The sequence below is a fragment of the Oryx dammah genome, unplaced genomic scaffold, assembly GCF_014754425.2.
Source record: "Oryx dammah isolate SB20612 unplaced genomic scaffold, SCBI_Odam_1.1 HiC_scaffold_6, whole genome shotgun sequence".
NCBI classification, from domain to species: Eukaryota; Metazoa; Chordata; class Mammalia; order Artiodactyla; family Bovidae; genus Oryx; species Oryx dammah.
The window spans coordinates 24,193,930-24,208,515 of NW_024070190.1; the positions used below are offsets into that span (position 1 = coordinate 24,193,930).

General features: G+C 44.6%; 1 protein-coding gene across 1 annotated transcript in view; it reads right to left on the minus strand.

Annotated features, from left to right (window-relative positions):
* Nucleotides 1-14,586, minus strand: part of SH2D4B (SH2 domain containing 4B) — a 76,965-nt gene that overhangs the window by 46,324 nt on the left and 16,055 nt on the right. The window contains exons 2-3 of the mRNA XM_040242584.1: nt 10,091-10,254; nt 8,405-8,552 (exon numbers count right to left, since the gene is read on the minus strand). Coding sequence (XP_040098518.1) covers nt 8,405-8,552; nt 10,091-10,254 — 312 coding nt within the window. The remainder of the gene's footprint in view (nt 1-8,404; nt 8,553-10,090; nt 10,255-14,586) is intronic.

A 14,586-nucleotide genomic window follows, 5' to 3' on the forward strand; every position in this document is an offset into this window, starting at 1 on the left:
AACCACAGGCACAATGGCCCCAGCATTGGAAATGGGTTTGGCATGTTTGAGTACGGAATTATCCACTACAGCTGGAAGGAAAACAAGTCAAAATTCTATCTTTAATGAGTCTGAGATGCCATCTGACATCCAAGACACCTGCTGTGGGTAGTGGGATGCATAAACCTGGGACGTAAGGGTCCCAGGGACTTAAGCTCAGGCTGCAGAGGCTGAGTGAGAGGCCCTCTGCATGGGGGTGATGTTTCTCAGCTGCAGACTTGATGTTATCAATGAGAGAAAGAAAGGAGATCAGAGAAAACAGCCAGAATGCCTTGGGGCACTGAGCCATTTATAAGTTGAGAGAAAGAGTTGGAGCCAGAAAGTGAGACTGAGAAGGCTGACCAAGGGGTAAGATAAAAACCCAGAGGGGGCTATGTCTGTAGGAGAAGCTGAGAGGAAAAAGGGGGTGGTGAGCCGAGCTGCAGGCTGCTGAGACACCATGAAAGATGACAGAGAAGCACCAAGGGACTGCAGAATGTGGTCTCGGGACCACGTGATGTGAGCTCTTGTCAACAGCAGCCCTGGTGCAGCGGACGGGCAGCCATCCAGGCAGCATGGGGGAGAGAGGGGAAGTGACCGCAGACAACCCCTTTCAAGACATTTCCTGTTAAAAATGAGCAGAGACAGGAAGCAGCAGCCAGAGGGGGCTGTGGGGTTAAGCTAGAAAAGGGACGGTGAGTTGGTTGTTTTTGAGATGCAAAATACTAGAGCAGAGAGTTAATGACAGATGCAAAACTGGAAGCAAAGTCTGTCTGCCTCCAAAGCAGAAAAAAATGAATTTTACCCTAAAGTTGTATTTCACTTTCATCAGTCACTAGCATCTCAGCAGCATAAAAAAGAAGCGTCGCACTGGCACGGCACTTTACAGTTTACAGAGTGGGTTTCCCATTCCTCCCCCAGGAATTCTTAATCAGATTGTGGTCACCACATTGCTCAATACACAGCGCACTAACCAAGAGAGCTTCGACCAGGGACTATAGATCTATCATCCACCCACAAGACGTCTTCCAAACAAGAGTGATCTCAGGGAAATCACAGACAGTTGAGGCATGTCAGAGCCAGAGGGCTTTCAACTCCCCAGTCTTACTTCCTTGTGAGGATACTAGTTTTCCTGGCTGCCATAACAAAGCACCATAGACGGGGGCAGGTAGGCTTAAACAACAGATATTTATTGTCTCGCAGTTCTGGGGGCCAGAAGTCCAAGACCAAAGTGTCAGCAGGGTTGATTTCTTTCTGAGCCCTCTCTCCTTGGCTTATAAGCAGCACATGGTCTTTCCTCTGTGTTCACGCATGTCTCTGTCCAAATTTCCTCTTCTTTTAAGGGTAACAATCATATTGATTTAGGTTGGACGGTAGCCCGCCAGGCTCCTCGGTCCATGGAATTCTCAAAGCAAGAATATTAGAGAGGGCTACCATTCCCTTCTCCAGATCGTCCCAACCCAGGGATTGAACTCAGGTCTCCTGCACTGCAGGCAGATTCTTTACCATCTGAGCCACCTGGGAAGCCACTGATTTAGGGCCTGCCCTAAAAACCTCATTTTAACTTAATTTCCTCTCTAAGACCTTTAGGTCCAAATACAGTTACATCCTGAGACCCTAGGGTTGGGAGTTCAACATATGTATTTTAACTGAACACAATTTACCATAACAAGGAGGCTTAGTAACCCTAGAAAAGGGTTATGACTGGCGTACCATAGATAAATGACATTTGACCCATACCATGGATAAATGGCATTTGAGCAACCACCTCAAATTAAATACAGTGTTCCTCCTCCAACCAGCTGTGGCAACAGGAAGCAGCATGGTAAATGGCAGTGCCCTTCCCTCCCCACCCACTGCTACCCCAACTCCACGACTTCCATGCTACTCCCTGCTTCTACAAGTTCAGCTTTGTTAGACTCCACATTTAAGCAAGATCATGCAGCGTTTGGCCTTCTGTGCTAGCTTATTTCACTTAGCATAATGTTCTCCAACTTCATCTGTGTTGTCACAAATGTCAGGATTTCCTTCTAAGACTGCATAATATTTCGCTGCATATACACATATATGCGCCACCTACTTTTAAAAATATATCTATAGATACTTTAGCTGTGTGGCGAAAAGGCACAAAGCTTCGGTTATATAGAATGAAAAAATTCTGGAGATCTAATGTACAGCAGGAGGACTATAAATGAATACTGTATTTAATGGACATGGGTTTCAGCAAACTAGTGCTCTCATCACACAAAAAGAGCAGGTGTGGTGATGGATTTGTTAGCTTGATTGTGTCACCATTTCATAATGTATATGTATATCAAAATGTCATGTTGTACACCTTAAACTCATACAATTTTGATTTGTCAATCACACCTCAATAAAGATGGAGAAAAATTTACTACCAATAAATAAATAAATAGACAGATAGATGGATGGATGGCAGTTCCACAGTTCACTCAATTCTTTTCTCCTGAGAATGGGACAACACCAGAAACCTCAGACTTCCCTGGTGGTCCAGCGGCTAAGACTCTGCTCCCAAGCAAGGGGACTGGGTTCTGTCCTTGGTCGGAGAATTAGATCTCATGTGCCACAACTCACAGTTCCCGTGCCATAACTAAAGATCAAATAAGTAAAGAAAGAAACAAAGAAATACTTTTAAAAGAGAGCCAGAAACCTGCATCAACCTCCACCTCAAAGGAATATGACCAGTCACTCACTGTAGCAAAGGTAAGCTCTTCACAGAGATGAACTGATAATAGAAGACATTTTCCACCACAAATAAAAGAGTATGGCATCATCCTCACCCTGGTTTTGCAAAAATGCTCAACCTTTACAGCTGAAATTGCCTGAAAACTCTCTCTGTTGCTACTTTCAGATTCCTTTGGCCCATCTGTGATCAATGAAGAAAAGGCCATCTTTCTTTGGGTTAACAGCGAAAGGCCAATACAGCCAAAAGGCAGATAGGCAAACACTCACCTTCCACCTTAGGAGTCGACTGCCTTTTTCTGGCAAGCCCAAAGCCCTCTGAGCTGTCCAGCTGATTCAGTCCTCCTTCTCCTGATAACACATCAGTAACAGCACACCGCAGGAACCCACAGATGCCCAGTCTGTCTCACCCCAACAGAAAATGTCACGAAGACACGTGCTTTTTCTGGAAGGCATAGTCCTTTTTGTAACACCAACCTCAGCACGACCATCCCAAGCACATTCTCTCTCCTCCAAGCATGAGCCTCCTTCCCAGCTCCCCACGTGAGAGGCTGGTGCCACCTAGCCATCCCTCCACCTGGGGCTCAGACACCTTGCTCTCTGCTTTCCTTCGTGTGCTAAGGCGCTTCAGTCATGTCCAGCTCTTTGCGATTCCACGGACAGTAGGCTCCTCTGTCCTCCCACCAGGCTCCTCTGTCCATGGGATTTCCCAGGCAAGAAAACTGGGGTGAGTTGCCATGCCCTCCTTCAGGGGATCTTCCTGACCCCGGGATCAAACCTCAGTCATGTCTGACTCTGCAACCCCATGGACTGCAGCACGTCAGGCCTCCCTGTCCATCACCTACTCCAGGCGTCTACTCAAACACACGTCCATTGAGTCAGTAATGCCTCTTAGGTCTCCTGCATTGGCAGGCGGGCCCTTTACCACTAGCGCCACCTACCAACATCTAACTGATGGTTGATTTCACCACCAGCGTTTCTTTATCCATCCCCTTTCTCTTCATAGTCCCAGATTCTGTCCAGACCCTCGTCACTTCCCATTTTGACCATTGCAAAGATCTCCTAATTGGCTCCCCCTTACCCTAAATGTTCATCACTTGAATCACACCACCAGTTTTCCTCGTAAAACGTGATCAAAATGGCCCTCTGAATACGCACTAGTCTGCTTTGCCCACAGAAAATAGCCCACCTCTTTAGCATAGCATTCAAGGGCCTCACAGCCAGTCTTCCCAGGTTTTTGTCTGCCTCCACCCATCATGTGGTTTTTTCCCCTCCCCCAGCAGATCATTTCTCACCCCATTTATCTCCTTTCCATTTTCTGTCTTTGTTTGTGCAGGGTTCCTGGAAGGACCTCTGCCCTCTAAGGTGCCTCCGGTCATGGATGGGGCTGAGTGGATGCTCAGAATTATCTCTTCCCTGGCACCTTGTAAGCTTTTTGAGAACAGGGAGTTTATTACTACCACCACTACCCTCCTCCAAACAACCTCCACTTCTGGTCTCAGGGGGAAAGAGTATTAAATTAGATGAATGTTATCGGTGCGTCGCTGCATGCAAGACTCGTATTCTATTAGCATCTTGATGTAGGAAGACACAAGAAAAATTATCTAAACCAATCTCTAACCCGTTGCGTAAATCCCTTTGGCAAAGCTGTTGCAGTTATCTATTGCTAAGTATTATAACAACAAGCTATCCGCAAATTTTAGTGGCTTAAAACACAAATGTTTTGTGTGCTTGAGATTCTGTAGATACTAGTTCAGGCTGAGCTTGGCTGGGTGGCCTTTCAGCTCCACATTATGTCAGTCATGGTCGATTACTTGGCTGAGGTCACTGACTGGAAGAACCACAAAGGCTTCAATCACGTGTGCGGTGCCTAGGTGCTCCTTCACATAACCTCCCTTTGCTAGCCTGGGTGTCCTTGCAGATAGCCTGGGAGCCTAGGGCAAGAAGGCTTCTGGTGAGGCAGCTTGCAAAAGTGAGCCTTGCCAGAGGGCACAATCTGCTCTTATCCATCCTCGGAATTTACACACAGTCATTTCTCCTGCACCCTACAGACCGAGGCTAGCCACAAGGTCACAGAGGCTCAGGGGTAGGGAACCAGACCTCTCCTCTCAAAGGGAGGAGAGGCCAAGAATTTGCTGCCAGGCATATTTAATGCACCTCTGAAACCTTCTCAGATACTGTTTCAGCCTACACGTAACCACTTCCTGTCTTGGAGAGCCTGTTACAATACAAGGGTAGTTCATTTACAGACAGCTCTGCCAGAAAACGGGGCCTCCCAGGTGCCTCAGTGGTGACGAATCTGCCTGCTAAGACAGGAGATGCAGGAGACACGGGTTCGATCCCTGGGTGGGGAAGATTCCCTGGAGAAGGAAATGGCAACCCACTCCAGTATTCTTGCCTGGAGAATCCATGGACAGAGGAGCCTGGCGGGCTACAGGCGTGTAGCAAAGAGTCGGATATGATTTAGCAACTAAGCATGGATGCATTGACAGAAAATATCTCAGCTCATTAACAAGGACCGTCCAGCCCCAATGTGTGATCTGATGTTCCTTAATGAGCCTTCCAAGGCCTCAAAGATGCTACTTGCACTACTGAGGCTCCTCAAAGTAGACATACTTACTAGGTATATTAAACACATATAACACATTTATATGTGTTCACATAGAAAAAACACATACAAACACACACACACACACAATAACGATAACCTTTGGAAATAACACAAAAGCCTGCATTTGGGCTCCTCAGTGAACATGGGGCCTGGCCACATGGCTTTACTGATTCCTCCATAAACCCCAACACAGAGCCAGCATACAATTTCTATCCCTCAATCACTGAGGTCCTCAAGGAGAACATCAGAGAATCTCTGCTGGGAACCGAGCCCCAAGACTCCAGCTCTGCCAAGCTACCCTCCCAGCATCTGAGACTCAGCCCACCTCTGGGGAGGAGGGAGGCTAGGGATTGGAACAGGTGATGCTCACAGCAGGAGACATGTGAAAAGTACTGGTTTTCTTCCCCAGCAGACTTAAATTGTTATTGTTTAGTTGCTAAGTCATGTTGGACTCTTTTGCGACCCTATGGACCATGCCCACCAGGCTCCTATGCAAAATCCAGCAATACAAACCAAGTATCTCTCCAGTGTGCATGGGATTTGAGTCACTACTACGGAATTACATCGTTAATTTCAATCAATGTGACAATGATTACTGTGGCTATAACAGGAAACGTCCTTCTTTGTGGGACATGCACACTGAAGGATTAAGGTTTGATCAGGGAGATTAAAGATTAAGGTTTGATCAGGAAGCTCGCAGGCCAATGACAGGCATTGAAAAACAGGCATTGAAAACCTTGTTGGACCACAGTCTCACTCTTGTGTTTACATGTTGTCGGTGGCTGCTTTTGTGCCATGGTGTCCTAGCTGAGTAGTTGTGACAGAGACAGCATGACCCACAGAGTCTAAAATATTGACTATCTGCTCCTCTACAGAAAATAGTTTGCCAACTCCTGGGTTAGAAAGCACTATGTCTGCAATTTTCTCTCAAACTGTTTGACAGCAACAAAAAAGCACAAGTATGTATATGTGACTATGTGTGTGCCTGTGGGTATGCATGTATGGATGGAGAAAGAGAGAAGCAAAGAGCATGAAATCAAGGCAAAAGATTAATAATTGGTAAAGCTAGTGGATAATATTAATATACGAGTACTCGTGTCATTTTGCTTTCCACTTTTCTCCAAGTTTGAATTTTTTAAAAAATGAAGTGTCTTGAGAATAAATATTCCTTCACTTAAAAATGCAAAAGAATCTCCTAGGAAAAAAAGGGCAACTCATGGGAAAGTTAAATAAGGAGACCAATAACCATGTAAATATATAGGTAGCAGTTCCAGTAGGTTTAAAAGTAATGAGTACAATCACATAGCAATAAAAATATTAAACATAAAATTTTAAAGAAAAGAAACATAGAGCACCTAAAGAAAAGAATAAATTTTACCCAAGTCCAGAAAATAGAAGCCCACAAGAACATATGTCACTGAGAATGTTTAGGATTGGGTGGCCGGTGCAATTACAGGTATTTAAAAAAAAGACTATATCAAAGATAAAAAAAGAAACTTTGGATAATAGGAAGAACTTACCACATTCCTGAGTAAGATTTAATGATTCAATATTATAAAAAATGTTCCTCTTCCACCAATACAGCAATAGTACTGATGCAGTTCAACGAAAACCACCACATGGATCTTTTGGATATTAGGGGAGAAGAGGATACTGAGAAAATAATTCAAAAGTAGCTCTAATGGGGAAAAAATCGATGCGATTAGCCAAGGACGTTTTAGAAATGAAGAATAATGATACACTCTAACTTTAATAGATGATAAAATTTATGTTAAAGTTACATATAATTAAACAATTACATTTGGCTCAGGAATAATCAGTCAAAGAAGAAAAATCCACAAAAGGATCCAAAAGTAAGTAAGAAGTAAAAATCAAGGCAGGAAATCCAATGAGAGGAGAGAGGATGATTTACATAGTAAATGATGCTGGCATAATGGGCTAGCCATTTGGAATAAAATAAAGTGAGAGCCATATATCATACCACACAGTAAAGTGAAGGAAAACTGAGTTCAAAGAAATGAATTCTGGGAAGACATATAAAGCAATGTAGGTTAGTATTTTTATAAGCTTGTGATGGCCTTTGTATGCATGAAACAACTAATAGAGAACAAGATTCATATAGCTGGCTAATAAAAATTTTAACCTTCTGTACATCAGGAACCACTATAACCAAAATTAAGAAAACCGCAACAACACTGAGAAAAAATATTTACAACAGAAATGATATTTAAAGGCCAATGTCCCCTTTATCTAACCATTATAGGGGGAACGTTTTAAAAAATTCAAAAATGGGCAAATGCCATTAATATACAATTCACAAAAATATACAACTGCTGAGATTCAGCATGATTCTTGTTTTTTTTTTTTCCTTTTTGTTTACAGTATTTTCTGAGTTTTCTACCCTCTCAAAAATATATTATTCCTACATAGCCAAAAAAAAAAATCTCAAAATAGGAACCAGAAGAAAAAATATTAACCTAAGCCTTTTTAAGGAAACTTAAGCTTCTTGCTACAGGACTGTAAAGCTCCTTTACCAGCTCCAAACTCTGAGTCTCAGAATGAGCAGATATGCAAACTTACAAACAATGTCCTATCCTGGGCAGAAAAATTTACATTTTTCATCTCCTTGAATCCTCCAAAAATCTCAAGGAGAGTGTTGTTATTCTGAATATTACAAACAAGAAGCTCAGAGAAGTTCAGCAAGCTTCCCAAGGTCACACAGCAGTGAGTAATAGAGTTGGAACTGGATCCCAGGCTGGTCTGACCACAGGTTCAGCTCTCTTCAGGCCCCATTTCAGGACCCTTGGTTTGGGACGCAGAGGGCTGAGTTCTGATCCTGGCTCTGTTCCCAAACCAATCACCACTACACACAATCTCTTCCCTATCTGACCCTCAATTTCTTCATCTGTACAAGGAGAAGTGAATTAGCCAAGACGGTATGTCAAGTTCCTTCCTACTCAGACATGTCTGATTTCTATTCTCATAACGCACGCATTGGCCAAGGACTGGTCCAGAGATCAGCCTGGGGGTTGCAACAGGTGGCCTCACACTGACACCCAGGCTCTGGCCCACCTTGAATTCCTCATGGATGCGCTCCTCCAGGACTTTGGCAGCCTTGCGGTCCTCCATCTCCACCTTCCACTTCTCTGCCAGGATCCGGGCTTTTTCATTGGCCAGAGCATCCCGGAACTTTTTGGTGATCTCCGCCTCCTTCTGTCTCCTTTCAAGAGAACACCAGCAGATATCAGGAGGCATGGGAAAAGAAGGGACCACGTGCCAACAGCATTTCAAACAAAAACCACGCCCAGTCATTCTTGGTCTATCAGAATGGCAAGTAGCTGAGGTTCACAAATGCTGGCAAAGGTGGGAAAAAACAGTTCCTCTCCTGTACAGGAGTGTAAATCAGCAGAACTGCTCTGGAAGCCAGGAAAAAAAAAAATCTTAGGAATCCCATTTCTTGCTTGAGTTTACAAAGGTGTAGGGAGATGCATATCAGAGGATTTTTATAACATAAAAAAAAATGGCAAACAGCACAAATGTCCCTCAACAGGACCAATAAGTTGGGTTCCTCATGTAATGGGATACTACACAGTTACCTTGAATAATGCTGTGGACCTACAGTGACCAATTTATCAAGGTGTGAATAAAGCACTTTACAGAGCAGGTATTGCCCTAATCTTCATCATGCTTATCTTTTGTGATAGGTATTGAGTTCTTCTTTAATTAATTCTTTATAGTTTTCAATATTGGTCATATGTCACAATTTTTTTATTTACTTTTATCGAAGGATAATTGCTTTACAGAATTTTGCTGTTTTCTGTCAAACCTCAACATGAATATACGTCACAATTTTATTATTAGAACATTATCATTGGAGTCCCGGATGGTCCAGTGGTTGGGACTCTGCCTGTCAGTGCAGGGTACCGGGTTCAGTCCCTGGTCCAGACAGATCCCACATGCGAGGGGCAACTAAGCCCATGCGCCACAAACACTGAGCCCGGGCTCTGCTGCTGCTGCCGCTGCTAAGTTGCTTCAGTCGTGTCCGACTCTGTGCGACCCCATAGACCCTTGCCTTCTGCGGAGCCTGGGCTCTAGAACCTGCATTCTGCAACGAAAGAAGCCACCGCAATGAGAAGTCCTCTCGCCGCAAGTAGAGAAAGCTTGCATACAGGATGGAAGACCCAGTGCCGTCAAAAGCAACAACAAAAACACCGTGATTAAAACTTGTGGGAAAAATGTTGGCACCAACCTCATACAAACGTCCAAGTTCAGCAAAAAATACGTCTTAGGTTGTTTATGAAAGAAGTCTGACCCTCCCAGTATCAGTAGAGGCTTCAGTGTCCATCTTGTGTGAAAACCAGAGGTAACACAAAGAGGACCAAACAGACTTTAAGGGTGATATTCAAATTGCCCTGCTGTCCTAGGGACAACTCAGCGAGGGAAGAGGCGAAAGAATATCAAATGTATTATCTCAATAAATCCAACTATATAAAAAAGGTGTTGTGGTCCCCAAACCATAGATGTAGAAAACTGAGGCCTCAAATCACCTCCTTGAATCACAACGTCGACCTGATGTAAGACTGGTTCTTCGGCCACCTAATCTTAGCACAGCTGCAAACAGCCTGCCAGCTGCCTGGCACTGCCTTCTCCTTCCCTCTTTCCCTATTATCCTTCATTTGAGCCCACCCCAAGCCTCCGTGTTCAGGCACCAGCACCCCCCACCCACCCCCCGCCTCAACACCCGCTGGCCCCTCTCACCAGAGTTCCTCAGCTTCCTGCTGTGCCTGCAGCCGAGCTCTCTCTGCAATCAGCTCCTCAGAGATCTCTTCATAGGGCTTGTCGCCGGGACCTTCTCCCATGATCCAGACCCAGACCTCACCATCTGCATCCAGCAGCCACTGGATGTGCTTGTCACTCGCTGCCTCACAACAGGAGGAAGAAGGAGAGGGAAGGGGAAAAAAAAAAAAAAAAGATCAGAGTTGTAATGAGTGAGGAATGACCTGGGCTGACCAGGGGTACGCAACCATCACATCACCCTACAAAACCTTGTCATCGCAAAGAGGATGCCAGACAGAGACTGACCTGAGTGCAGTTCCACAGCCATCCCCCGCTCCCATTCCCTCTAGAGAGCAATATGGCAGCCAGGTCAGCCTGCTGGTGCAGGTGTTCAGGGCTGGAACTGGTGTCCAAAGCCCAGAGACCCTGAGATCTTCAGCAGAGCGGACATCCGGTGACTCACTGAAGGGAGACTTGTGTTACTTCCAAGCCAAGGCTTCCCTGGTGGCTCAGACGGTGAAGAAGCTGCTTGCAGTGCAGGTGACCTGAATTTGATCCCTGGGTGGGAAAGACCCTCTGGAGAAGGGAATGGCTACCCACTCCAGTATTCTTGCCTGGAGAATTCCACGGACAAAGGAGCCTGGTGGGCTACAGTTCATGGAGTTGCAAAGAGTCGGACAATACTGAGCAACTAACGCTTTCATACAAGCCAAGGCAGCACGGAGCCAAGCATCTTCTGAGTCTTCTCTCTCTCTCATCTCTCATCTCTATCTATTATCTCCCCTGTCTGTTGACTGGAAGCAAAGAATTGGAGACGGTGGTGTTGTAAAAGGAAGCAGCTGGCCCCTGAGTCTCCCTGACCCACATCAGCCCATAACCTGAGCAAGAAATAAATTTGTGATGGATTAAGTCACTGAGATTTTTCAGTCTGCCAGTTCTAATAGATTCCATTGGTAACCATGACTAAAATGGAGATCTACCCCTAAGTGGGGTACCGGCTGCAACAGGAATATCAACGGACTGTCAGTGCTTTAGTAGTGGTGTTTAGCAGGCTGGTTGGCTGAAGATTCATGTGATGCAGGACAAAGCATCTGGTAAAGCTGTCAGACACCATAACCTAAAAGGAAGACCCTCATGCCTTCTGAACTTGTCCCTCTAAGAAGGGAGGTTGGAAACACAGCACTGGGAGTATGCGTTAGTTGCTCGATGCCGTGTTTGGCAAGATGTTAAGGGAAAGAAATGAGTTCAAGAAAGAATTGAGGAGACTTCCCTGGCAAGCCAGTGGTTGGGACTCCACTGTAGGGGGTGCGGGTTCAGTCCCTGGTTGGGGAACTAAGATCCCACATGCTGGGTGGTGCAGCCAAAATTTTTTTTTTTAATTTCTGTTTTAAATTTAAGTGTTTAAAAAACAGAAAGAATTGAGCCCAAGGTCATGCTCCCAGCCTTCAACTAGCATGGCAGGTTGGTTCCTGGGAGACATGAGAGTCCTATGAAGGGCAACTCCTTAGGCCGTAACAAACCTTCCCTGGACAGCCTGGAACACCTCCACCCACCCTTCCCTCCCCTCTCCTTCATTCAAGGTCATGCCTGCACTGACTACAGCTCGATGGCTCTCCCAGCCTCCTCCAGCTCCCAGCCCTTTTTCCCTCACAGGTGTTTCCTGAATAAACTCTTGTGTGATTGTCTCCCACCCTTGTCTCTGCTCCTGAGAGGAACCAGGCTAGAACAAGACACGAAGGGTGCAGTCTTTCACACTGATTTTTCAAAGAGCCTAAAGGGAGATGACCTTCAGTTGAAAAGTAGAGGCATAGGGTAAAGAGGCAAAGGAAAACGCAATTTTTGAAATACGTTCAGAGAAGAATCTTAGCTGTTGCTCATGGCACATGGAAGCAAAGAGATCAGAAGCCTACTAAGTCTCTGAGTCTGGGCTTAATGACTTAAACAACCCTTGGGCACCCAACCTCAATGACCAGGAGACACGTTTCAAAGGCTATATCTATATGGTCCAAGGAGGATGAGATCCTCTATACTCATTTCGGATGCAGCCAAGGGGAATAACGAACAAGGAGGCGCCTCCAGAGTACCGTCAGTGTCCATTCAAGGTCATCCCTTCACTGCCAGGGCAGGGGGTCCTCACAGAGTCTGACCTGGAGGACCTCACGATGCTACAGACTGGTGACCAAGTGGGGCTCATACTCCCGCCTTTTCCACAGTGGACATTCGGACCCTGCTCCCCTCATTGTGTATCGTGTCTCAAGGGTGTGAGGATGACATGTCTTTTGAGTCACTTCAGGACCTTAGAGAGCCTAAAGCCGTACACATGCAGACTGTGGACTTTGGGCTGATGCAGTGAGGAGGTGAGACTTGCAGGCGCCCCCATTAAGGAGGCAGTGAGTGTATCTATGCAGAGAAAAACAAATGCAGGGGTGACTAGAATGACAGTTTGGGACAGTGACCACACTGTGTCCAGCACGCCACCGCCTCTCCCTGAGCCCAGCAGATGACCACTTTTCTCAGGTCCCCTTCAATTCCATGGGGCCACATGGCTGTAGTCTATGAAACGTCAGGGGAAGTAACTTGTGCCACTTTCGGGCTAAGGCTGTTTGCAGTCAGTGCGCCTTTTTCCACATTCTCTTTCCCACCCACCCAGCAGGAAACTGACAACTCCAAGATGGTGGAGAGAAAAGCGGCCTGATCCATGAGTCAGTGTTCAAAGGCAAGCCATGGCACAGCTACCCAATCCACCTCAAGCTGTGACGTAATCAGAACTAGACCCCCATTATAATAACTCACTGAAATTTCAGAATTTATCTATTGCAGACGGCAGCATTAATTCCCCTGGCTGATATATAAAGGCATTGTTATCTTTTTAGTATGTTAAAAGCAATGCAGTACTAGAGGAATGTCAGTTTAATTATGACTGATAGAAGCAAGGAAGCAACTACGACTAGAATTGCAGAACTTCCAAATTAACAGTGGGCAAAGGTACGTGATAATAGGTTTGTCAATCCTGTAAAAATACTTACAAGGAAAAGAGAAAACAACAGAAAATGAGTAGCTATTATATCAGACACTACCAGTTTCCTCCTCACCATCCATCCCAGCCACCTTCCTCCCTTGCAAAAAACCCCAATTTGTTTGGGAAGTAACAGAGATCCCTTTGTTTCAGGAAAGGCAAGTTTCTACTCCAACCTCAAAGACAAATGAAACTGGTCTAAACCCATCATGTAATATTATTCTCATTGGCAAGTAGACGACCTAGGAGTGACCAGTCATCCCCACTTTTGACCAAGAAGATGTGGGCAGATGTCCCAGTGAAAGGCTTTCTTGTTCTAAACAAAAGGTGAAGACTTAGGAGAAATGGGTTCACTCTTTGCTCATTTGCCTCCCCTCCTTCTTCCTGGCTGGAATGAAGAAGTGATGTCAGGAGCTGCTGGAGGGCTTTTTCAGCCATGAGGAAGAAAGCCACATGCCAGAGATGAGTAAGCAGAAATGTGAGATGAGTTGAGGCCTTGACGATCTGACTGAGAAGCTAAACTAATCTATCCACCACAGTACACCTCCAGACTTCTTATCATTTAGGAAAAATGACGAACTCCAAGCAATAAAGTTCTTTAATTATTAAATGAAATGTGGTAATACAAATATGAAAGATTTCTTTAATCAGGCAACTATTAATGGTGCATTCTGTTACTTACGGCCAAGCACATTCCTCACTGATACAGAGAGCAATGAAAAATAACACAGAAGCCCTACACCCTAAGTATACTCATTAACACAAAAAGGGGAAGAGAATTAATTTCTCTATTAAAAATCTGAGACTGTCAGATGTAAATAAAAAGTAAAATCCAGACAGCGCTTTGGGAAAGGCCAAGTATTCCCCTTACTGGCTGCAAGTAACAATAAATCCTTGCTTCTCCCAAGCGAAAAAAAAAAAGAGTAAAATCCAACTCTGTACTATTTAAATGTAACACACACATAAAAAAGAAAAAGGTTAAAAATAGTCAGCAATAGGCCGTGCAAAGGCAAGCAAAAGGAAGCAGAAGTGCCAATGTCAGACAAAGTAAATTCAAGGACAAACATGTCAGACAGGCAAAGAATATGATGTGATCATAAAAGAGGCAACCCACAAAGAAGCTGAAACAGTCGTAAGACTTTATACAACAAACAACATAGGAGACGACTGCATAAAACAGAAACTCCTAACAACTCAAAGAGAATTTGAAAATGTATATATACCCACAGTGGAGAGTTCTACAATATTTATTTCAGAAGCTGGCAAGTCAAATAGCTTTTAAAGATTAATAATATGAAGTTTTTGAACAATATAGTCAATAAATTCTACTTAGCAACTATAGAACTTTACCCCCTTAAAGTTTAAGAATATACTTTTATTCTTCTGATCTTGCAATCTGTGGGAAAAATGTTATAGGCCATATTCTCTAATAATGACACAAAATTTAGAAATCAATGAGGGG